Below are 25,691 nucleotides of genomic sequence, written 5' to 3'. Positions count from 1 at the left end.
TTGTAGAGGCTTCATTTCAAATCCAATGCGGTGGCATGCAGAGCCCAACTCGCGAAAATTGTGTTACTGTCCAAATATTTCTGGCCCTAACTGTATATAAAGACGAAAGCCCTCACTGACTCTCGATGTCGTAGAAACATGAAATTTGGTAAGAGCATAGATTATCTCCAAAATAGGAAAAGAAAAGAGGTCCCAACTCGATTATTTAATTCTAGCGCAAAAGTATTAGCGTCGAAATTTTTCGTACATAATCTAAATCTCTCACTTCCCAATGTCATAGAAACTTAAAATTTGGCATGGGCATCGATTATGTCATAAATAGGAAAAGTTAAAGGGTCCCAACTCAATTATTCAATTCTAGCGCAAAACAACTAGCGTCCAAATTTTACGTACGGAATCTAATTCTCTCACTTCTTGGTGTAATAGAAAGTTGAAATTTGGCACGAGCATTGATTATGTCATAAATAGGAAAAGCTAATGGGTCCCAACTTGATTGTTGAATTCTAAGTGCAAAAGAATTAGTGTCCAAATTTTATGTACGGAATCTAATTCTCTCACTTCCTGATGTCATAGAAACGTGAAATTTTGCATGGGCATTGATTATATCATAAATAGGAAAAGCTAATGGGTTGCAACTCAATTATTCAATTCTAAGCGCAAAAGAATTAGCGTCCAAATTTTACGTACGGAATCTAATTCTCTCACTTCCTGATGTCATAGAAACGTGAAATTTTGCACCGGCATTGATTATGTCATAAATTGGAAAGGCTAATGGGTCCCAACTCGATTATTTAATCCTATGCGCAAAACAATTAGCATCCAAATTTTACGTACGGAATCGAATTCTTTCACTTCCCGGTGTCATAGAAACTTGAAATTTGGCACGAGCATTGATTATGTCATAAATATGAAAAGTTAATGGGTCCCAACTCAATTATTCAATTCTAAGCGCAAAAGAATTAGCATCCAAATTTTATGTACGTAATCTAATTCTCTCACTTCCTGATGTCATTTTATAGAAAGGAAACGTTGCATGGTTGCCTCCACGTGGTGTTTCCTGGGTAACGCAAAGAATCATGCAAAATGGTGAACATATTTTTTTCCTCGGTATCTCTAAAGTAACCACGACTTCATAAGATTTTCCGTGTGAACACCAGATAAACACCAGTACCAAATTAACTTGGGCAAAGCCGGGTATATCAGCTATATAGATAGATAGAGAGAGATAGAGATAGATAGAGAGAGAGAGAGAGAGAGAGAGAGAGAGAGAGACTGGCAAAGTGCTGGAGGGCAGACATGTTTTGCCTAGAGTGCTCATATGTGACTTTAGGGAGCACCTCGGCAGATACATGTCACCGAGCAGCCTGGGCTCGGTGGAGGAAGCCAGCATTTGGATGTCAGTAACACTAGGTTACTGACACATTGTAGTGTAATGCAGTGGCTCCAAGCCGCATAGTCCGGGCCGGCTTTTCCTGGAGTGGTCAAAGCGAAGGGTGGGATGGCCACTCCCATGTACCAGGTGAGGCTGGTAACAGGCCTTATAAAGCCTGGGCCTGCAGGTCTTGAGAGACACATGGGCTGACAGAGCCAGAGAGATGTGTGGCTGAGAAAGCCGGAGGTTTACAGGGAGACGCCCCTAACCTCACAACCACCTGGGAGAGGTGGTGAGACCTCTGCAAGTCTGGGGACCAGACTGGCTTTGCGCAGCAAGCCGTACTTCTGATAATGAGTAGTCAGGACCGAAAATATGCATAGTGAGTGCTCAGACGAGCAGGTGTTTATTTATGTTTTGTTTATGTTGCAATAAACCCAGGCAAAGCCTGGACTAAAAAACGTTATTGCCCGGTGTCACTGTCTCTGGCCGCAGATGCCCACACTGCTACCTATCCTGGACAGTATAGACTGCCTATCTGTATGTAGTTTGCCGTGTAATGTACGGGTGGTGGAGACTCGGGAAACACTTCTGAGTGAAAGCAGCTTCACCCGTTCCTTTGTGGGTCAGTCCAAGCCAAGTCTTCCGGATCTCTACTTGTTGTCAGTGAATGGAATGCGTGTTCAACAGCCTAAATTATGTCTGACTGACACGGGTGACCAGGACTGTCTTCACAGACTATTTTTAACATATTATCAAGATTGCTTATACCCATTTTGATTTTGCTATGTAAGCCCATTTGACACTTTAGAATAAGGTTTTCATCTGCTGATAGCAAGCAGAGATCTTAGTAAAAGTGAAGAATTCATTAAGGGCTGTCTAAGAGTATATGGTGCCTGTGAATTTTGCTGCAGATTTTAAGGCAGATTTCAAGGCAGCCGCCATGTAAATGACCTGAAAATATGTTATTTAAGATCGGGACTTGATTGCAGCTCTTCTTCATTCATGCGATTTTACGGAGGTCACGGGTAAATGTAAAAACACATACGGTCATGTGAAAGAGGCCTTAGCATCGGCTTAACACGAGCGTATGTGTATTTACGTGCATATGGGCGTAGCGTTTTTTGCGAAGGGAGTATTTTACTGTAATAAAATGGTTCTATTTACTGTGTATTGCGTGCGCAAAGGCGTCTGTGTAAACCCGGCCTTACAACAGATACTCCGCTACTTGCGAACAGGTTCCAGGAGCCTGTTCGCAAGTACATTTGTTCGTATGTCCAAACAAATGCTTGTATGGAGGGGATTACAAGTGGATCCCGCTCCAAACACCATCGGGTGCCGGCTGTTCTTACAGCCGTTACCCGGCGGCACCAGTTCTGATGAGCCGCGCCGCTTGTCAGGACCGTTGACACATTAAATGCCGCTTTCAGAATAGACAGCGGTGTTTAAAGCGTTAACAGTTCCCATGAGTGGCGCGGCTCGTCGGAACTGCTGCCGCCGGGTGTCCGCTGTAAGAACAGCCGGCACCCAACGTTCAGGGGTCCCGTAGGCTGCCTAGCATCCGCACAGCTTCCTGCGATCGGACCAAACAGGCTTGATAGAAGCCATAGCATTACATCATACTGTGCAGGACAGATTTTACGAACTTCGCAAGTTACGAGCATCGAACGTCCACAAGCAGGAGACTATCTGTACTTCATACACGTTTTTAAAGAAATACAATTAAAGCCGCATCACCCCATCCTGTCTTCCTGTTTTGTGAGGTCTTGTTTTCTGCAGGAAGAGTTGTAGTTTGTATTGGTGCCCTGTCACTTTAGGATTGTTTTTCATTACATTTTTTTGGGAAGCGAACAAAAGAAAAAAAGCAATTGTGGCGTCACCTTTTTAATTTATTTACGGCATTCAGTATGTGCGATAAATTTAAAAAAATGCCATTGTCTGAGTGACTGAGAACGTGCTAATACCCATTATGTGTTGCTGTTTTAATTTTTGTGTATTTTATTAATTTAAAACAGGTTTTTGTGAAGAAAAATATTTTTTATTTTTTAACTGGATTTTTTTTGTTTAAATTAAAATGAATGCACTTTTTTAGGCTTCTTTAATAACATGAGGCCTAATAGGCGGACATGGAGGCCTTTGTCAGGCTTTTAGCTGCAGTAGGAACCCATTGGTACCTTGCGATTGCACAGCGGAGTACCGATGGGTGACAAAAAGAGCTCCCTCCCCCAGTCATCTGCTTACATGCTGCAATTACCATTGATTGTGGCATGGAAGTAGTTAACCTGCCAGGATCGGAGGTTTCTGTGTTCCTGGCAGTTGGAGCAGGAGCCTGGCTGTCAGTAGTCAGCTAAACCGCCGCCATAGAATGATATAAGTGCAGGTTTAAGGCCCATTAGTGACTGCCGTTAAAAGGCATATTGATGGTTACCGAGAGGTTAAATCCCCCATCACTCCAGCGTGCCGATGGTGCTGAGGCGTCACTTCTTTGTTTACTGTCCCGAAGCAATGATGTGGGACTTGCCTTATCTTTCCCACACGTAGGTAATACTACTAAGGCAGGACCTCACACGCTGTGGTGCGGAGTTTTAAAAAGCGGCTAGCGTAGTTGCACAAAAGGCCATGTGAAGAAGCCCTGAAATGTTGATTTTATGATATCATATCCCAAATCCAAAATATTTAGCAGTAAAATAATGTTCAGTTTTCAAATGCAGTTCTTGACCTTACCTCAACCATAAAGTGTGAATGTAACCTTAACCCCTTCAACAAGGAGGCATACATATACGCCCTCCAGCACCGGCAGGATGGAACTGGTCCGGAAGCTGAGCCCTTTACCATACCCAGCGGGTGACAGCTGTGTTCAACAGCTGAGAGCTGCCAGCAATGGTCACAATCAGCACTAGAGCTAATCCCAGCTACTTACCCTCCTAAATACCACAGGTAATGCTGACCACGGCATTCAAACCGGTGGACAGAGGGGGGAACCCCTCTCTAGTGCCCCATCAGTTTCCCAGCTATCATGGGTAGCTGATAAGTACAATGGTAGCCCAGAGCCTAGTGAAGGATACCCCCCAGGGCTGTCATGGAATCAAGTTTATTCTCTTAGGGTTCTTTCACACGAGGATATATCGGCTGCCGTTTTCATGTCCGGCCAATATACGCTACCATTAAATGCATTGGATACCAATGCATCAGATCAGATGGGCAATTTTCCTCCTCGTAAAAGCGCCCAGCTGGCCGTGATAGCACATTTCGTCCGGACGCTTTTACGTCGGGCAGGAAAGATAGCCTTGGAACTATCTTTCTGCCCGCAATACGTCGGCCGCTGCGTAGTCTCCTAACAGAGCCTTTGACAGCTGTCGGAGAAGGGAGGTGGGAGGGAGTTTAACAATGTGACTGGTAAACTCCCTCCCCCTTCTCTCCTCCTCTCTGCCCCTTGCCGGATACTTGCAATTGGAGGGAGTAGGAGCTAGTTGCTAAGCTCCTAGTTGCTAAGCAGGAGCTAGTTGCTAGAGTCTCCATGCCCACCCGTATTACATCTTGTATCCAAGCTTGCAACACTACAATAGGGTATTAGACCCTACATGCCCACCCCTATATCACATCTTACAACAAGGTACTATCGAGTTTCCACGAAAATAAGACACTGTCTTATATAATTTTTTGCCCCAAAAAGGGCACAGTGTCTTATTTTCAGGGAGGGGGGAGGCTTATACTCACCTGGTCCGTGGCATCCTGATGCCTCCTGATGGTCTTCGGCGGCGCTGGGGCAAACTGCGTCCTTCTCGTCTTACAGCTGAGCATCTTCCTGGTGATGGGGCTTTGAATACCCTGCCTCCAGCAAAGCGAGTGCCGGGATTGGCTCATCGAGTGCAGGCTGTGATTAGCTGCTGGGGCTTGATTAGCCAATCACAGCGCTTGCTTTGCTGGAGGCGGGGTATTCAAAGCCACGTCACTAGCAGAAGCTGAGATAGCAGACGGGGAGGACTCAACAGTTTGCCACGGCGCCGCGGACCAGGTGAGTATTGATTTTTTTTGGGAGGGGGGGGGGGTGCATGTTAGTTATATATTTCAAGCCTCCCCCGAAAACCCGTTAGGTCTTACTATCGGGGTAGGACCTATTTTTAGGGAAGCACGCTAGAACCTCCATGCCCATCGATATCACATCTTGTATCCAAGCTAGTAGGGAGTAAAACAAGGTACTAGAGCCTCATTTCCCCTTCTGTATCAAATCCTGTTTCCAAGCTAGGGGCGGTACAACAGGGTATTAGAGCCTCCATGCCGCCCATTTCACATCTTGTATTCAAGCTAGAGGCTGTACAACAGGGTACTAGAGCATTCATGCACTAACGTATCACATCATGTATCCAAGCTAGAGGCAGCCCAACAGGGTACTAGAGCCTCTATGCACTCCCATATCACATCTTGTATCCAAGCTAGAGGCGGTACAACTGGGTACTAGAGCCTCCATGCCCGCCTGTATCACATCTTGTATCCAAGCTAGAGGTGGTACAACAGGGTACTAGAGCCTCCATGCCTGGCCGTATCACATCTTGTATCCAAGCTAGAGGTGGTACAACAGGGTACTAGAGCTTCCATGCCCGCCTGTATCACATCTTGTAACCAAGCTAGATGCGGTACAACAGGGTACTAGAGCCTCCGTGCCCCCTTTATCTCATCTTGTATCCAAGCTAGAGGTGGTACAACAGGGTACTAGAGCCTCCATGCCTGTCTGTATCACATTTTGTATCCAAGCTAGAGGTGGTACAACAGTGTACTAGAGTCTACATACCCGCCCATATCATATCTTGTATCCAAGCTAGAAGTGGTACAACAGGGTACTAGAGCCTCCTTTCCCCCTGTATCACATCCTGTTTCCAAGCTAGAGGCGGTACAACAGGGTATTAGAGCCTCCATGCCCGCCCGTATCATATCTTGTATCCAAGCTAGAGGTGGTACAACAGGTTACTAGATTCTCCATGCCCGCCTGTAGCACATCTTGTATCCAAGCTAGAGACAATACAATAGGGTACTAGAGCCTGCATGCCTGCCCGTATCACATCTTACATCCAAGCTAGTGGTGGCCCAACAGAGTACTAGAGTCTCCATGCCCACCTGTATTACATCTTGTATCCAAGCTAGTGGCGGTACAACAGGGCACTAGTGTAGTGGCCCACTATAATGGAGCCCCTCCTGAATGGTGTGTATGCTCAGTCTTGTGTCTTTCATGTTGCAAGAATGGTGTGCAATGCATAGCTGCAGCACTGAAAGGGTTAATCGTCTGGTAGGTGGATGACTGTCTGGTTTTGTATCTTTTTGTCTGTCATGTGATGATGCTTGATATATGTGTTTGCATGCTGTTCTGAGTGTCTGGAGACTCCTGCTAGGAGTCTGTCAAAAAGGTACAAGGCAGCTGTCTGTGGGTACCTTCAAACCACAGACACAGAATGGAGGAGGCTGAGAGGATGGCCTAGCGAATGAGTTTGCCTGCTCACATCACTTGTCAAGAAGCTGCTGAAATTGTTCTCCTGTTCATGAAGTTAAGTAAAACGACCAGTCGCCCGTCCGTTTCCAAAGGCTGTGTCTTAAACAGTGCCCGTGTGAGTGTGGATTTACTCCGCCACCCAGGAATCCCCCCACGGAAGCTACACGGGAGAGGATTTAATCCGTCATTCAGGAATCCCCTGCTGTGAAAGAAACAGTGGTGTCACGAGACAAAACACGACCAAAGGTAAACCATCATTTGGGTTCCCCTTTATTAATCTGCCCTTGGACGTGTCACCGGTTACCCTCCGAGTGGGAGATGGTAGAGCCAACGTAACAAGGCCCAAACTCTACCCCGCTGTCTCCTTGGCCGTGGTCCGCTCCTCGGTCACTGCACTAGAGCCTCCTATCAAGTGTTAAGTTTTCCCTAACTAATTCTCCTTTTCCTCTGATATTGTACTCACTTACTTGTATCAATGTTACAATCACACAGAGAATGTTTCATTCCCGACAACTCCGTCCGGGGGATTGATTTGTTTTGACAATGAGTGTACATAACATAGAAGGACGATCTTCGTCTTGAATGTTTGGTGATTCAGAGTGCTGGGAAGCGGCCCATGATGACTGCAGGTTGTTGTGATGTTGACTATATATGAGTAGGATGTAGAGAGGATGAGTGCTGATGGTGGCACATCTGTTTTCTGGGCACAGAAATGTGTAATCTGTGCTATCATAATAATTCCTGTGTTTCTTATACTGAGGAGGCAGCGTGTATTTATTCACGGCCATAACTAAAACTGTAATAGCCATCGCCATATAGCACCTAACAACATAAGAGCCCTCGCTAAACAGAACAGAAATATGCCTGCCAATGAGAGGCAGCTAAAAGATCATGAAGATAATAAGGTTAAATTGACTTCTTCACCACCTAATACAAGTCACTGCTCTGTATTTAAAGGGCTTTTACAGCTGTATGTTAATGAGATGTAATCACTTTATAATTAAAAGTTCTACAACTATCTAATCTCCTTCAAGTATTCATTCAAACAGATTAGCTTCCCATTTTCAAGATCCCCGTTTGCTGTTAGTAAATTAAAGGGGTTGTACCACACTGACTTTTATCATTTATCCATAGGATAGCTGATAAAAGTCTGATCAGTGGGCGTCTCACTAATGAGACCCCCATCGATCATGAGAAGGGTGTCCCATGTACCACTCTTCTTGCTAGTCTGCTACAGTAACTTAGAGATTGAAGCGAGCAACAGTCTTGCATGTGCGACGCCACTCCATTAATTTCATTGGGACTGATCGAAATATGGTAGCTGAGTACAAATGCTCGACTATATCTGGCTGTCCAATTAAATATGGCTTAACCGACGATCCATTCAGTCTCCTCACTGCAGGGGCTGCATTTAGCGTGTAGTGATGAGAAGAAGGGCACACGGGACTCTTTATTTTCGGCATCAGTGGGTGTCTCAGTGGTAAGACTGATTAGACTTCTAACGACTATCCTATGGCTAGGTCATCAAAATAATTTGTGGTACAACCCCTTTAAGGGTGTGGAAACATTTACTATTAAAGTGAATGAGATTAAAGCAAATGCTGTTCAAATTTTGGAGGAAAAAAATGCTGCTGATGTAACTGTACAGTAACTCTAACCTGCAGTTTTGATGCAGATCCGCTGTGGAAATTCCAAAACAATACCACAGTATTTCTGCAAGGTGTGAATGTACCCTATGTGAGGTGACCAGACATCCCGATTTAGGTGGGACAGTCCCGCTTTGGGGCTAATATAAGGGTCACTATTACTACTGAGACCCCTGTTGGGGTCACTATTACTACTGGGGCTAATATAATGGTCACTAATGGGGCTAATATAATGGTTCCTATTACTACTGGGGCTAATATAGGGGTCACTATTACTACTGGCGCCACTGTGGGGGTCACTATTACTACTTGGGGCCACTGTAGGGAACACTATTACTATTGGGGCTATTGTGGGGGACACTATTACTACTGAGGTCACTGTGGGAGACACTATTACTATTGGAGCTATTGTGGGGGACACTAAGGGGAAGCTAATTACTACTGAGGCCACTGTGGGGAGTCACCATTAATGCTGGGGCTAATATAGGTGACATTGTTACTACTGAATCCACTATGGGAGATCACTATTACTACTGGGGCCAAAATAGGGGACACTATTAGTACTGAGGCCACTCTGCACATGGCTGCATACCTCAATCTGACTTAGGGTATGTTTACACGTTGTGGAAATGCTATGAAATGTCTGCATCAGAAATTTCCATGGCAAATTTACTGTCAAAATCCGCATTTGGATTGAAAATCAGACACGTATCTGTAGTGGCCCAGAGTTAACAAGGCCCATCCATAAGTATGAATGCATTTTTCTTGTGCCTATGTATTGTTAGGGTCTTCTATGTTGCATGAATATGATGTTAATTGCATAACTGCAACACTAAATAGGTTACTGTCTGGGTTATGTCTGGAAATTGTATCTTGTGTGTCATGTGACCTTGTTTTATAAATGTGTTTGCAAGGTGTGTGCAAGTGAGCCACACAGACACTGACTGGCCTGGCAAGAGAGAGATTTTCCTTGAGTAGGAGTACCTTGTGTGTGCCCTGGGCCCAATTCATCCAGGCCTTCATGCTACTAATCTGGAGGACTGAGAGTGTGAGAGGAGCCGCTATGCAGCATTGAGTGCCTGTCTTCCAAATGTGAGTGTTGACCGGTAGAGAGCTGGAGAAAGTGAAGGAGAGTGGTCGGGAACAGAGCCCTACAGATAATGTGGACTGTGGACTCTTCTGTCATCCTGTGAATCCTCCCTGTCACACCACTTTGTGTTCTGTACCATTATACTGCTGGCGTGTGTCTATACTACTGTTGGACTGTAAATAATTATTCAGGTAGAGAGGGCACTACTGACTGTACCCGGCTTTGCTTTAAATCTTTCCCTGTGTGTGGACTACTTATTTCTACCATCCGGATTCACCACAGAGGAAGGAATGGTGGCGTTACAAGTGACAGGACAGGACTTTAAGGTAAACCCCTTTTTGGGTTACCCCGTGAAACTTCCCCAGCAGTAACTTGGTCGGGTGCCGTGCTACCCCCAGGGGAGGAGATGGTAGAGCCCCCGTGACAAGGCCACAATCTACCCCGCTATCTCCTCAGTTGTGGACCTGCTCCTTGGACTCTGCATATCCGCAACTGATTTCATACTATGCGGCGCTCCATCTCAGCTCCTCCGTAGGCTTCCCAATGTCAGCGCTCCCCAGCTTCTGGTTTCCAGCGGCCTGGTCAGGTGCAGTGTTGCTGGTCAGGTGAGGCCACTACAGGCCGCTGGGAACAGGGAGTAGGTGAGGTGGAGCGCCGCATAGTATGAAATCAGCTGCGGACACGAGGCTGATTTCCAGTTAAAATCCACACCAATGGTACCGTTTTTGACTGATTTTGGATGCAGAAATTCTGCAGAACTTGCTACCTGTCTTTTTTTAAATGGCCTTGTCCTTTTTATAACGATGGAGGTAAAATCATACATTGTGATAAGCCCCGCCCCTGACCACACCCCTCTGTCCTACTTTGACCCTGGGAAAATCTGGTCAGTTTACCCTAAGGCATTCTGTGCATACATCCAGAGGCTGAAAGCTCTAGTCCTGCTCCCGTGCTGAGAGGCAATAGAATTCGATTCGCTCTAGATCAGTGCTTCTCCTACATTCAAGCCTTTCTCTGCTGCAGCAACATTTGGTTCAGTAATAGAATTGCATACGTTTTTTCTTAGGCCTTAATCAAAGAAGTGTCAGATTTTGGTCTGCAAAAAGCAGACCGATTGTAATCTGTGTGTATGTCCGTGTGTCATCGTATACACTGTGTGCGTCCATTTATTGTGTTGCATTTTATTTTGCTCACAAAAATCTGAAGCCCAATTTTCTTTCCTAGCAGTGCTTAGCAAGGATCCATGAAAAATGGATGAAAATTTGAAAACCCTTTTTTTTTTTTTACATCTATTGACTCTAATGGGTCCGTGTGCAATCCATATGCAGTCAGTTGCATTTACAGACAGCACACATCCACCTGAATATGCCCTTTTTGTAATGGTAGACTGAGTTTAAGAGTCAAATCGAGAAATATTTTTTTTTTGGAATAGGCTTTGTCTTTAAGGACACCCCAGTAGTAAATGGTTTTGAAGGCTGGTCTGGTCAATCCTCTATCAGCTAAAAAGTCCAGAGCCCAGACTGATACACTGTGACAGACTATTAGAACAGGAGACAGCTTTGTTCTGCTGGTGTACACATCAATATAGGGCATCATTCACATGCACTATAGTCTCTGTCCCGGAGTTCCATATGGATCACCAAAAACAGCATCCAGATCGAACCCTGGATAAAACCATAGGCCATAGAGCAGCCTGAAGGGAAACACCTGAAAAAAACATACCTAGATCATGCTGTGTTTTGAAGAAGAAAAAAAAAACAAAAAATAGACCCCAAAAATGTACCCAAAGTGAGGAAAAACAACACAAATAATGTACTGACAATGTAGTATATTTCAGATCTCCCTATTGCCTTACAGCTAATAAATAAACAATAGGTTGTCACTCAATGGAAAGCTCAAGAGGTCCGGGCCTATTGTACCTTGTGAGTAGTGATGAGCGAGTTTTTGAAGAGTTCCGTTTGACGCTTTACCAAACCTTTGCAAAAAGTTCAGTTTGGTTTGAATTAGTTTAAACTAAGCCAGAAGTTCAAATAACCCCCTACAACTGGTGCATCACACTGTTGAAGAGCCATAAAAGTCCTGTATAATATTCTGAGAGTGTTATACAGGGCTCTTATGGCTCGTAGACCGTGTTATACACCAGTGTTCAGGACTAGTGTTAAGCAAACTGAACCATTAGAATCCTTTATAAGGCATAACTTTGCTAAAAGCTCAATTTGGGTTCGTGGTGAACCAAACTCTTGGCAAAGTTCAAACCCAAATAGGGTTCTACTAATTCGGCTCACTCAACACTACTTGTGCGCCACATTCCCCTTTGAGTGATTGTCTGGAGCCACATTCAATTCGAGGATAAAAGGAAAGTGATATTTAAGCTAGGATGGCAACTTTGGTGGGAAACACATTGCGTAACCAATATCACACTATGGCATTGCTACATTGCATCTAAAGTAAGTGAATCTGGTCATGTTACAAGGTTGCTATTACCATGACCCAAAATTACAAGGAATTCAACCCTGATGGATTTCTTATAACTGTTAGGTTGTGGAAGCTTGAAAGTCACAACACAACTGCATTCATTTACATTAAGATGATATGTTGTAGGTCCATTGTGTGATCTTTGGCCACGAGATATATGTTGCACCCAAAGTCACTATGTAGTTGTAGCCTAAATGTGGAGAAACAGGAAACTGTGAAAATGTAAGCATTTGCTGATAGTTGGCACTACTTGATGGTTTGTACATGTATGGTCCTAACTTAGGGCTCACTTGGCAAGCCGCACAGCAGGAGGAAGCAAGCCACGTATGACCATGTGACTCAGGGCCACTGGTTGGGGACCGCTGCTGTAGATGTGTAACAGAGCCTGGGTATCATTCAGCTAAGCTGCTTGCACTAAAACAATACTCTCTTCAAATGGGTTTATTACATTAGTACCAAGGGAACAATGGGATACAAGAACAAAACTGTGTCAAAACGTCTAGAACTTACTATTTTCCCGAAACATTTCTGGAACTCCACGTAGGACACACAATGGTGATGAATGTTCGTCTTGCAGTTTTTGCATCTCAGTCCAAATTTGTTGTTTACTGCAAGCAAAATAAAAGCAAATTATATAAGATATGTTGCAGTTAATGTTTCTGTTCTATATCCTTTTCTACAATTGTGCATTTTTTCGAGCCAAATAAAATGTGGTCTACTACATCTATAACACTTCTAAAATGATTGCTTCACTTCTGAAATAGGGCATTTCATAAATACTCTATAGGGGTTTTTTTATACTCTAGTTGCTCATCTGAGAATTCGGTGAGTAAACGCATATTCAGACAGAATTACTCAGAGGCTCCAGTGCATCTGCCAGGCCAATGAGTAATTGAGGTTGCTCTAACATTACATTGCCTCTGCTCTTCTTGAAAGGAACCACCAACAGCAATCGGTGCCAATGCAATCGTTGCTATGCTGGACTAGTAGGAAAATGCATCGAGAGACAATGACATTTGTATAGGGCCACAACCACAGCAGAATGCTACCATGAAAAAAGAAAAACTCTCTCTGATCATGGAGAATATGTTCCGGATGCTCTATTTTGGACGGATCACTGAGAGGGCTGGCAGCAGCAAAAAGAAAAACCTGGCTAGATGCCAGGGCTCGCAGCTACGTGGGTAAGCACGCTGTATGCTGGTCAAGCCAAGAGTGGATTAGACAGAAGGCCTACGTTGACTCTGTCTCTGAAGAGTTGACATACATGTTCTACCAGACCTGATCACTGTATACATTAGTAGGGGCAAAATACCATGTCTGCAACTCTAAATAAACTAGGAATTATACATATAGTAAAGCTGAAAAACAGGTAAACAGAATGATGTGCACCAACATTATATTGGTTTTCAACTCCGTCATTGTTCTACAGACCTGTATAAAGGTTTGAAGGAATGCTGCCATCCGATAGGTGGCGCTGCAGAGGTATTATTACATCTTCCTTATTTGCATATTACCCAGAGGAGCATGGATGGCCTTATAAGTCTCCTCACTCACCTTCATAGTGCTCTTCCTAAGGAGAGATGATACTCCTCCAGACCAATATTGTCACAGGGCCATAAGAACAGGGCTTTGAGGTCACTGGAGGCCTTCTTTGGTTACCACACTTAAAACTCAGCAATAAGTTGTCCCAATAAATCAGTTTAACACATTTCTTTGAACTAAAGTTTAACTTAAAAGTTATGGACACGTTTGACATAGAAACTGATTTTTACAAATGCTTGTGGTTACCTTAAGCTCTTCCCACCCCAGGACATTAATGTATATCCTGGCTGGGAAGGAGTAACAGCAAATGGACATATTCTTACTGTTACACCTGTCTGCTCATGGTTAATTTTGCCAGCACACCTTGTTCTGTCCAGACGAGCGAGGGTTAACATCTCCTGTGCCTTCCAGTCAGGTTAATTACCCTGCTATGTGTCCGAGTAGTGTGCTGGTGATTGACAGGCCTATCTACCTATCGGCTCCTCCCGCCTCCCTATAAGATCCAGCTCATGCTGCAAGGGAGTAGCTGATTAATGTTCTGTTTTCCTTGTCCGTTGGACCTTGCTATTGTCTGCTTTTCTTTCTGTTATCTGCCAGGCCTGTCCGCTAGACTTTGCTTTTATGTTTAGTTTTCAGTGTCTGCTGAGTAGTTCAGCTACTGTGACCTGCTGGTAATCTGGCCCTGGTACTTTGTGCCATTCCCTCAGTCTGCTTGCTAGTCTGCCTCGTTTGGTATCCTGCTTCTGTCAGTTTGTCCGCTAGTCCTCTCTGTTATCAGCCAGGGTTTTCCAGTCTGCCTCTATTTGTATCTTGCTTCTGTCAGTTTATCTGCTAGGCCTCACCATCTGCCTTTCCTGTCGGTGCTAGTGGGTAGTAGTCTCTTGCATAGGTACTGCGCTCCTTGCCTGTCCTCCCTAGTAAGCGTAGGGTCAGAGTTGGCGGCCTGGACGTGTCCACCATCATGGCTATCTCCAGGAAGGGACAGTGGCATGTGTGTAGATCAGGGAGACCCGTGCCGTGTGTATCTAAGCATCCCATTAGTACCATAACACTTACATCCTATGCAGAGGCGTAACTTGAAGCTTCTGGGCCCCAATGCAAAACCTGTAACAGGGCCCCCAACTATAATGCTTTATTCATATGATAGGGGTCAATCATTATTAATCAATAACCTAACATAAGAAAGATAAGGAAACAGTGTAATAAATGTGACATTAGTTATTTGGTTATATAATGTTATGCATTATATGTAAAACATTCCGGAAGTTGCTAGTAGAATTTGGATATAGAATCATATGTAAAAAGGTATATTCAAGCGTTTATTTGAATATTGATTTTAGAATACTAAATGTATGATTAATTAGATTTTGTTCAGCTATCTTACTGAATACCAACTTATCAACTTTATGCTGACTCCCGAGTAAGTGGCTGGACCAGTTTTGTCTATGTGAAAACTAGAAACAATGTCCCCTCTTTTGATGTGCAAATTGTTGATGGATCTTTAAGATTACATTCTGACTAAGTAGGTACTCAGCCAGCCAGGAGACAACCTTTATTATCACATGTAATTGTTTTATGTATAGTTCAAACAGCTTTGTTGATACCTTTTGTTTAAAAGGCTTTTGATTTACAGCCCTATTGTAATCTGTTGGAATGAGGGTTTGGTCAGCAAAAGTAGAATGAAACTAGGTATTGGAAACGCCTTCTTTCCAACTTGCATATAAACTAGCAATGTACAACAATAAACAGAATTCATTCTGATTTACTAAGTCTGTGTATAGTGGGTCATTATGGTTCTCAACTATGAGTACTCTATATAATATTTCCTCTTAATTTGGATACAGGCAACATTCGCATTACGGTCTGCGTTCCAGACCCCCCACAGTTTATTTGGCGCCCAACGTGGGGCAGAAGCTAACTCCTTACCTGCAGCCGATACCTGACTACACTACCTGCCGACCAGCCGGACGAGAGGCCACGGGACCCCAGATCTACAAAACACCGGTATACGGTAAGCTCTTGACTTGCCACTCAAGCTCTGGGCTCTCCTGACTTCATTCAGTCCTCGTGTCGACAGGGGGTGAGTTGCTGTATGTTATATAGGACGCTTCTGCCTGTTATTTACGGTGTTCTTAGTGACCGTGCTAGACGGAAGAACCCTTGTGTGTATATTGCCATGTTGCCTGTAGTAATTGTTGAAATCTGTACGTTGATAGTCTGTGTCGTGTTAGCCATAATTTGCTTTTACTGAGTCTGTTATAATATCACCAGAAGTTCCCTTAGAAGAGAGGTCTGGTCTCCCCTAAACCCCCCCCCCTTAAGGAGTCCGTAAAATTATTCCAGGACCAGGGGTCCTTAGTGTACTGTGTGAAATAGAAGCCTGTGTGACCTATAGAAGCCTGTGTGACCTATAGAAGCCTGTGTGACCTATAGAAGCCTGTGTGACCTATAGAAGCCTGTGTGACCTATAGAAGCCTGTGTGACCTATAGAAGCCTGTGTGACCTATAGAAGCCTGTGTGACAAATAGAAGCCTGTGTGACAAATAGAAACCTGTGTGACAAATAGAAACCTGTGTGACAAATAGAAGCCTGTGTGACAAATAGAAGCCTGTGTGACAAATAAGGTTCTGTGTGCCATAAGCTGTGTGAGAAAGGGAAGGGGGAGACGATTGCAGACAAGTGTATAAAATATAGAAAGATAGGACTTAGAAAAACGGGAACCTTTAACTATGAGTTCTGGCAATAGTACGGGAAAAAGCATATGAAAGATATCAGAGACGCCGGTTTAGATAAAGGAACAGACAATATGGGAAACGTACAGGGCAAGTAGTATGCCTATATGGAAATCAGCCAGAGAAATAGTAAAAGACAAAGAAGGCACGTTAGCTGTGGGAAGAAGAATGTAGTAAGGTGTTTAGAATTTTGGGAGTCTTAGACCAGCAAGTTTGGGGAAAAGATTCAGAGATAGTCAAAAGGTTGTATAAAAATATGTTAGACAGATGGATTAAGGCAAGTATAGATACGGCAGTAAGGGGTTATCAGAGAAAGGGAATCCTCTTATAGTTTGTGTCCCTCTGGGACATAAAGTAAGTTCATGCAAAATCTGTGGACAATTATGTGACAAATAACCACTATTGTTTGTCTTGTAAGTCTTGTTGTTATGTAAACTAATCTTTGTTGTACGTCTTAGTGTTCTTGTAATGTCTAATTTCTAAGTGTAAGAAAGTTATACCCCACTCACATCTGTGGGGGTTCAAAAGAACAATGAAGTGTATATATACTGGGTGGTTTTTTGTATTTTTTCCTGAGTGTAAAGTTGATGTACCGTATATACCGGCGTATAAGACGACTTTTGAACCCCGAAAAATCTGCTCTGCAGTCGGGGGTCGTCTTATGCGCCGGTAATACAAAAAAAAAAAAGTGTAAAAAAAAAAAATTTTATTACTCACCTCCCACGGCGTTCTGTCGCGCTCCGGCAGGATGTCGCTCGCTCCGGCAGGCTGTCGCTCGCTCCTCGTCCCCGCCGCAGCATAGCTTTCTGAATGCGGGGCTTGAAATCCCCGCTTCCAGAAAGCTAATACACACGCCGGCAGCCATGACAGCATTGAATGGCTGTGATTGGCTAAAGCACACGTGGCTTCAGCCAATCACACTATTCAATGACATCATTGAATGGCTGTGATTGGCTGAAGGCGCACGTGTTAGCAATCACACCCATTCAATGATGTCATTGAATAGTGTGATTGGCTGAAGCCACGTGTGCTTTAGCCAATCACAGCCATTCAATGATGTCATGGCTGCCGGCGTGTGTATTAGCTTTCTGGAAGCGGGGATTTCAAGCCCCACATTCAGAAAGCTATGCTGCGCCGGGGACGAGGAGCGAGCGACAGCCTGCCGGAGCGAGCGACATCCTGCCGGAGCGCGACAGAACGCCGTGGGAGGTGAGTAATAAAATTTTTTTTTTTTCTCCACTGAATACCGGCGTATAAGGTGACAGTTGGGGGGTCGTCTTATACGCCCCGTCGCCTTATACGCCGGTATATACGGTAAGCAATTTTAGCTGAAGGTTATAGTAAAGAAAAAAGCAAGTCAATGAGTTAAGGAAAGGTAGAAGGTTTAACAATGAACGGTGATAATAGTTGCTATCTGGAGTGGTGAATATAAGTATGTGGGTAGAAATGGGCATAAGTTGTATTGTGTTTGTCATTGGGTAGCCTATTCTGAGCAAATCGTGTAAAAACCGCGGTACTAAGAGTTTTTCTTATCTATACATAATTCGCTCATTATTGGAAGTCTGGTGCACAGTAAACACAACCCCAATTTCTACTTCACATATTATCAGTCCGTATACGAATGAAAAAAAAAAAAAAAAAAAAAACCCCTTAGTGAGTGTGAATTTGCAGTTTAGAAGATGTTTACAGGCAGTGGAACCAGTTATACAGCTATTTGTCTGGAGAAGTTTCTGTGTTCTATAGAAGATAAGATACATTTCAAAGGGTGGGGAGTACTGGGCTTTAGAAGACCTACTTGTCTTTGCAAAGAAATGTGAATTAAGAATTGGTTATATTTGGCTACACAGGAAGTATGTTGTATTATATATATACTGTTCAATAGCTAAAAATGAAATGAGAAAAGAATTCAAAGCACAGGTATATAATGTTCTCTCATTGTGGGGTCAGTTCCCTCTTCAACCTTCACCCCCTCCTTCATCTCAATTCCAACCGTCTCCTCCCCCCCACCCTATGCCAAGTCATCCACTCCAAGGTCAAACATTGGACTGGAGGGATGGACCTGCTGGCATTGTGGACAACAGAACCCGGATTGGAGAGAGAGCTGCCCTGCTTGCGGAGCTCCTCGGTGCAAACCGGTTATGCCTATGTTCACTAGATCCTAGGCTAGTGAGTGGAAGCATGAGGACAAGAAAGAGATGCAGGGAGCGGAGGGTGATATAGAAGCAGATGTAAAACAGGGAAGGCAGTGGGAACTATAATCTAAAATTATGTGAAAGACTATTGTGGCACAGATTGGGATAAAAATAAACATAAGAGAAGTAGTAGAGACGAGGGAAATAAGCAGGGTTGGGAAGTACCGACACTTTTAGACAAGTGAGGAAGTACTGACACTTAAAAAGTAGTAACTGACATGCAAATGTTTTTGTCTTTATGTGTGTGTATTAATGAAGGGCCCGTATGAGAGTTAGATTGTGTTATATGGTGTATACTGTCCGGTGGCTAGAAACTAAATGAGGCAAGAAAGACCAAACGCTGAGCCAGACCACAGGGGGTGGAGCTAGGTGATGTAAGGAGATGGGAGGGAAGAACAATAGGAAGAGGTCTTCCACCCTCAACACAGACCAGCCTAGGAGAGAAGTATACGTCTTGTAATTACTAATAATTAATGCTGTTTAAAGTCTGAATGTTTTAGTTGCTTATTAATATCTTAGCTATTGTTCTGTTTCATAGAGATAAAATTCAGTGTCATAGCAAGGAAGACAGACGCTGATGAAAAAAGAAACTTGTAATGAATTATGTGAATTATACGGTCTTAGAAATAGAGAACATAAGGATTTTAAGATATATATATATTTTTGCTTTTTGTATAAATGTCAGTTCTGTGATTGGTTGGACGTCTATATCACTGCTAAATGCTGTTAGTACTGCATTGTCTCTGAGAGAATGTTCTGTAGGAGAGACATGCAGACGACCAGCATCAAGGGGTGGAGCTAGATAATGTAAAAGTAGGTAATGTTTCATCCTTCTTTTGTCTACAAAGGAGGGGGTGAGGAGCTTGGGCAGTTAGGAAGTTTTTTTTTTCCCTTCTCAAATTTGATGAGACATTGCAGGCAGGATCAGATTAATAATGAATTTGCTTAAAGAATATCATATTCCAATATGAATACATGTTTGTGGATTATTCTGCCTTGTTGTAATTTATGTCTCTGTTATTTGTACTGATATCTTACAAGCCTTATCTGCATCCATCAAATTTTCACCGGATGGATCGGTACGGGTTGAGACCTCAAGTGACAGTTCAGAGGAGGTTTGTAAACTAACTGCTCTCTTGGTAGATCCGGCTCATGTATTTGTCTTGATAGCCACTGCAGAAACTCAGCTTTCCGCAGGTCCTGACAAATAGTAAGCCACCTCCAAGACAAACTCCAATTCCTGAGTCATTGCTTAGCCCAAGGAACTGGACATCTGACATAGGTGATCCAGGTATTGCAGGTCAGCAATTTCAAAATTTTTAAATTTAATTTTTTTTTTTTTTTGCAACAAGGTTCTGATCTATTTTAATAGAATACCAGCTTGATTGTCTAGCAGTAATTGGTGCAAGGGGTTTCAGGAGTGCCGATTCAGCTGGCAGAAACTGAACCACTAGAGGTAATGTTTAAAGGGTCACGATGCCTCATGCGCTTCCTTGTGCTGAAAAGTCCTGAAAGCATATTGGGAACTGAAATGATGGGATCCTTGGGATCTTGTATCGAACTTCACTCGTCCGGTGAGGCTCGTATACACCCCAGGTCTGAAAGTCACCCGACCTTCTGTCGGATGGCAGCAGACCTAGCGACACCTCTCCCTGTCTTCACTTTTACGCACGCAGAGAAACAAGTTCTTAGTGTCGTTCCTCTGAGCCTTTGGGCTACCAGTCAGACGGACCTCGACAGACTGTCTGTATTTGTTTGTATTTAATTCCAGAGGAAAGCAGTACTGTTGGATAGTGCTGCCACAAGGGGCACAGTATAGCCCAATACCAGTTCACCAGATTCATGAAACTGGTATTAGACGCCTGGCCAATTCGCGAGGGCACCGCCCTCTTGTAATATGTTGATGATTTGTTTTTATTTTCTTTTATGTACTGCTGACACAAATAGTTACCTCAATGCATCACTAAGCCTTTTGTGTTTCCTCCATCAGAGTAGAATGGCTGCAAAGCCAGCAAAGAGAAACTTCTTAGATCACACCATGGTGATCTACACCCCACATGACGTACATGGAATTCTGACACAGGTAAGCCGTAGACATCTGTCCCTCACTAGACAGGTCAAAATGGAACTTGCAGTATACTCTTCATCCAATGTCTCATTTCAACGTTGCACCACTTTGAATCCGGCCACCTTATTGCCATTAGGTGACACTGATTCAAATGGGGGAGTAAGTACAGAGGACCAGCTTTTTGCAAATTCTCTGACTGATGATGAAGAGGAGGCCTTTGACGCAGAACACCAGCATGATTGAGACAGCTGGGTTCGCACATGTCACTGACAAACCCCTCCTAAACCCCCACCTTGAAATGTTTGTGGATGGATCTAGATACCTGAATGACAAAGGAAGGTTTGTAACAGGTTTTGAAGTAGTCACACTGAATGAGATGCTTGTACAAAAGCCACTGCCGCCATACATGTCAGCGCAGGAACTGAGGCCTGTACGATTGAAAAATATACCACTACTAATATCTACACTGATTCCAGGCTCGTCTTTGGTACTGCACACGATGATTATGGACCCATTTGGCGGTCCAGGAGCTTTCTCACGGCACAAGGCAAGCCCATTAAGCTATCATGTTGCCAGGACAGGTGGCCATAATAAAGGTTAAAGCACACACGCAGGGGCAGTCACCAGAGAACAAGGGGATAGGGCAGCCAAGGCTGCAGCCCTCCTGGACAGTACGCAAGACCCCTTGTGCTGTAAATTGGATCTTGGTCCCACCACTCTTGTTGATTTGGGATTTGGCGTCCTACGGGACGTAGATGATGTACCAGCGGCTGCCTACACCCACCTCGCCGTCCTAGCTCACGGGAAAGTGCATGCCTCTCGGAATGCCATGGTGTCTGTTATGGACAAGGTATGGTATGCTCCAGGGTTGGACAGGTTGGCGAAGGCATATGTGAAGGCATGTGAAGTGACCACTGTATCCTATTCAGAGATTACAAATCGATTACATCCAGCTTCCCAAATCAGGCAGGTATGAGTACGTCCTTGTGTGCGTGGACCTGTTCAAAGCCACCGCACAATGTACAGTGGCTAAACTTGTGTCAGAACTTGTATGTAGATTTGGGGTACTAGAGACAATTGAGAGTGACAGAGGTACACAATTTACAGGTTAAGTGATGCGAAAGGTGATGTCAGCCTTGGGGTGGAACAAGCGTTTTACACTCCATACCACCCGCAGAGTTTAGACAAAGTTGAAAGAACTGAAATGAGATGCTTAAGTTAAAAGAAGTGTTGTTTGGCTCTATGCCAAGATTAGGCCTGTACCATCCACAGGCCCTACAGCGGGGGTGTGATAAGGTTATTGAATATGTACAAGAACTATGTAGTAAACTGAAAATAACACCCGATCTAGTGTTTTCCCCAATTCCAGACCCTGACAACCTAGAGGGGACTCATTTCTTGCCACCTGGAGATTGGGTGGTCACAAAAAGACACGTAGTAAAGGCCTTGGACCCAAGGTTTGACGACCATACCAAGTTCTGTTGTCAACGCCTACTTCTGTAAAAGTGGATACATGCCTCCCACTGCAAGAAAGTTCCCGAGCCAGAGGAAAAGTGATGGGTGGGATCCCGGCGTTGTTTGGGTGGGGGAGGTAATGGACATTTTGATTTTGACTTTTGCATTTGTCTTATTGGACTATCTTCTTATTGGGAAACACCACTACGAACGATCCACATGGAGAAGCGATGGACTGGATGGGCAAATATTTCCCACACGTGTATGCCCAACCTCAGGAGTGGAGAGGACATTTTGCGGACTTGTCTATTATCTGTCCCCACTCCTGTAGAGACTCTTCGAGACATACCCAAAAATACACCCCTTTAAGTGTCTAATATGACGATGACGATATTGATGTTGATAAATCTAAAGATTACTGTATTGTAAACTTGATTGACTTGCAATATTTGATATTATGTCTTCATATCTTGATGGACATAGAGTGCACCATTCCTACCTGGGAACCCGGCACCTATGGGTGACAGAACCAGGAGATAATGGTGGCTCTGATGTCCAAATGGGGGAATGATAGGGGTCAATCATTATTAATCAATAACCTAACATAAGAAAGATAAGGAAACAGTGTAATAAATGTGACATTAGTTATTTGGTTATATAATGTTATGCATTATATGTAAAACATTCCGGAAGTTGCTAGTAGAATTTGGATATAGAATCATATGTAAAAAGGTATATTCAAGCGTTTATTTGAATATTGATTTTAGAATACTAAATGTATGATTAATTAGATTTTATTCAGCTATCTTACTGAATACCAACTTATCAACTTTATGCTGACTCCCGAGTAAGTGGCTGGACCAGTTTTGTCTATGTGAAAACTAGAAACAATGTCCCCTCTTTTGATGTGCAAATTGTTGATGGATCTTTAAGATTACATTCTGACTAAGTAGGTACTCAGCCAGCCAGGAGACAACCTTTATTATCACATGTAATTGTTTTATGTATAGTTCAAACAGCTTTGTTGATACCTTTTGTTTAAAAGGCTTTTGATTTACAGCCCTATTGTAATCTGTTGGAATGAGGGTTTGGTCAGCAAAAGTAGAATGAAACTAGGTATTGGAAACGCCTTCTTTCCAACTTACATATAAACTAGCAATGTACAACAATAAACAGAATTCATTCTGATTTACTAAGTCTGTGTATAGTGGGTCATTATGGTTCTCAACTATGAGTACTCTATATAATATTTCCTCTTAATTTGGATACAGGCAACATTCGCATTACGGTCTGCGTTCCAGACCCCCCACACATAGTACTGGGCTCCCTATATGGAGAAGAGTGGCCTTATGGGACCCCTAAGTCTCCTGGGCCTGGGTGCAACCGCATCCCCTGCATCCCCTATAGTTACGCCCCTGATCCTATGGATGGCTTGGGCTCAGAAGCTGAGGCTGTACCATTTGCAGTGGGAGATCACTGTGACCGACAGCCAGCAACTGCAACAGCGGGGATTGGTAAGAACACAGATTCCAGCTGTTACACTCTTACCTTATATGCTGCGATCAATGTTGAGCGCAGCATATACAGGATTCACAAAGGAAGGGTACTCCCTCTGTGATGTTATCGGCTGTCCACCATATAATCGCAGAGGGCCAATGAGTTGCCAAGGAAACTGGACGCCAGACAATGGTGTCTGGATCTGCCATGGCCTGAGGTCACTATAAGAAGCAATAATGCATGCAACATATTATCAGTGGGATAATAGCATCGCAGGTTCAAGTTCTCTACAGGGACATGAAAACATAAAAAAGCACGTAAAAAATAGTTTTAAAAAGACTTTTTTGCACACTTTCCCCTCTTTAAAAAAAAAATTAAATATTTGGTATCATTGCCTCTGTAACGCCCCAATAAATTGACCACATTTTTTATCCTGCATAGCAAAGGCTATAAAAGGAAGTAAAAAGAATTGGTAGCTAAATTGCTTTTTTGTGCATTTCACCGCACAAAAAAAACACTATAAAAACAAAACAAAAAGCTATAAGTACCCAAAAAGGTACCAATAAAAACTACAACTCGTCATGCAAAAAGCAAGCTCTCACAGTGCCTTGTCTATGGAAAAATAAAAAAAAGTTATAAGACTTTGAACACAGTCATACAAAAAAAGGAGGATGTGTTATTGTGCAAAAGTCGAAAATCCTTAAAAATTATATAATTTTGGTATTATTGTAATCGTACCAACGCACAGAAAAAATTATGTCATTTATGATGCACAATTAATGCTGTAGAGAGAAACCCCCCAAAAACATGGCAGAATTGATGTGTGCTTTCTCCAGGCCCTACAAAAAAAATAATAAAAATTTTACAATACATTATATACACCCGAAAATTGGTACCAATGAAAACTACAGCTCGCCATTCAAAAAACAAGGTCTCATATGGTCACGTTGACAAATAAATAAAAATGTTATGGTTTTAAAAAATGAAGACGAAAAAAATTGACACATCCTTAGGTCCAAAGTAGGCCGTGTCACAAGGGTTAAGAGCTGTGAACACCTTTAAAAGGCTTTATTTTTTTACATATGTATTTTGAGCTGAAAATCATTTTTGCAATAGGGTTTAATTAAAAATGTTGCACTATTTCGCTTCTGCAGTTTCTATATATTACTGCACCATCGTAAGTATTGGACCTGGCCCCTTACCCAGGGGAGCCCAAGGCCCCCCCTCGCCACATACCGATGCTTTATTTTAGGCAGGCTACACTAACATTGTTTTTACTGCTCTCCGGTGCTAGTGTAGTGGATGAGCCAGGCCTGGCACTCGGGGATGAGAGGGAAGGGACCCTGGCCAGTGCGTCTGAAATCCAATTATCAAGATTTCTGCGTATGGCCCTCCCACATTGAGAGACTGTAGTTATGATTCACCACAACTGCAGTCTAAGAGTGTGGCGCAGCGGCATGGTTGGTCTGGCCAAGGTTATGGAGAAGATGAGGTAGCAGAGTCAGCAGAGAGCCAATCTCTCTGCCTTACGGTCTGGCTGCAGTGCACGACATGCATTACTCTACTTATATCACAGCTCTTGTCTTGCCAGTAGCCAGGCCCCTGAGCCCAGCATCACCCTTGCAGACCCATCTAGTCCATCCCTGTCTTTCCACTGTGTTTTACATAGGTGTACTCCCTGACTGTGTGGCCTGCTCCACCCAAGTCCTCCTGTCTTGTGTTGTCCCTTTAACAGACCTTTCACACGAATTTCAGATGGCTAACTACGGATATTGATGTGGAATTGCCGGCAGGATTCTGCTACTTCCATTTTAACATCAAGAGCCGCATGTTAGCAGTGCAGATTTTAGTGCTGAATAGTCCATCCTATGTGAAAGTTCCATTAAGCAAAAAAACAAACTATCCCCAGCGGCAGCCGGCCTCACCCCCTCCTTAAACGTCCGCTCTCGTGCAGCCTGACCAGACAGGCAGATACATTGTTGGCTTGGTCAAACGATAAACATACAGAATTGTCCAGTCTTCCACATTTGCTGTCTAAAAGCTCCTTAAGAGCAGCAGTAGGCCAGCAATGCACTTAAAGAGGTTGTACCACTCAAAAGTTATCCCCTATCCAAAGTTTATTTACAGGATAGGGAATAACTTG

General features: G+C 43.5%; 1 protein-coding gene across 2 annotated transcripts in view; it reads right to left on the bottom strand.

Moving 5' to 3' along the window:
* Window positions 1-25,691, bottom strand: part of STAC3 (SH3 and cysteine rich domain 3) — a 105,085-nt gene that overhangs the window by 43,000 nt on the left and 36,394 nt on the right. For both annotated transcript variants that reach the window (XM_066584444.1, XM_066584443.1), the window contains exon 3: window positions 12,573-12,670. In XM_066584444.1, coding sequence (XP_066440541.1) covers window positions 12,573-12,670 — 98 coding nt within the window. The remainder of the gene's footprint in view (window positions 1-12,572; window positions 12,671-25,691) is intronic.

This window comes from Eleutherodactylus coqui, chromosome 1 (assembly GCF_035609145.1).
Source record: "Eleutherodactylus coqui strain aEleCoq1 chromosome 1, aEleCoq1.hap1, whole genome shotgun sequence".
Classification (NCBI taxonomy): Eukaryota; Metazoa; Chordata; class Amphibia; order Anura; family Eleutherodactylidae; genus Eleutherodactylus; species Eleutherodactylus coqui.
This window is presented reverse-complemented; position numbering and strand designations above follow the sequence as displayed.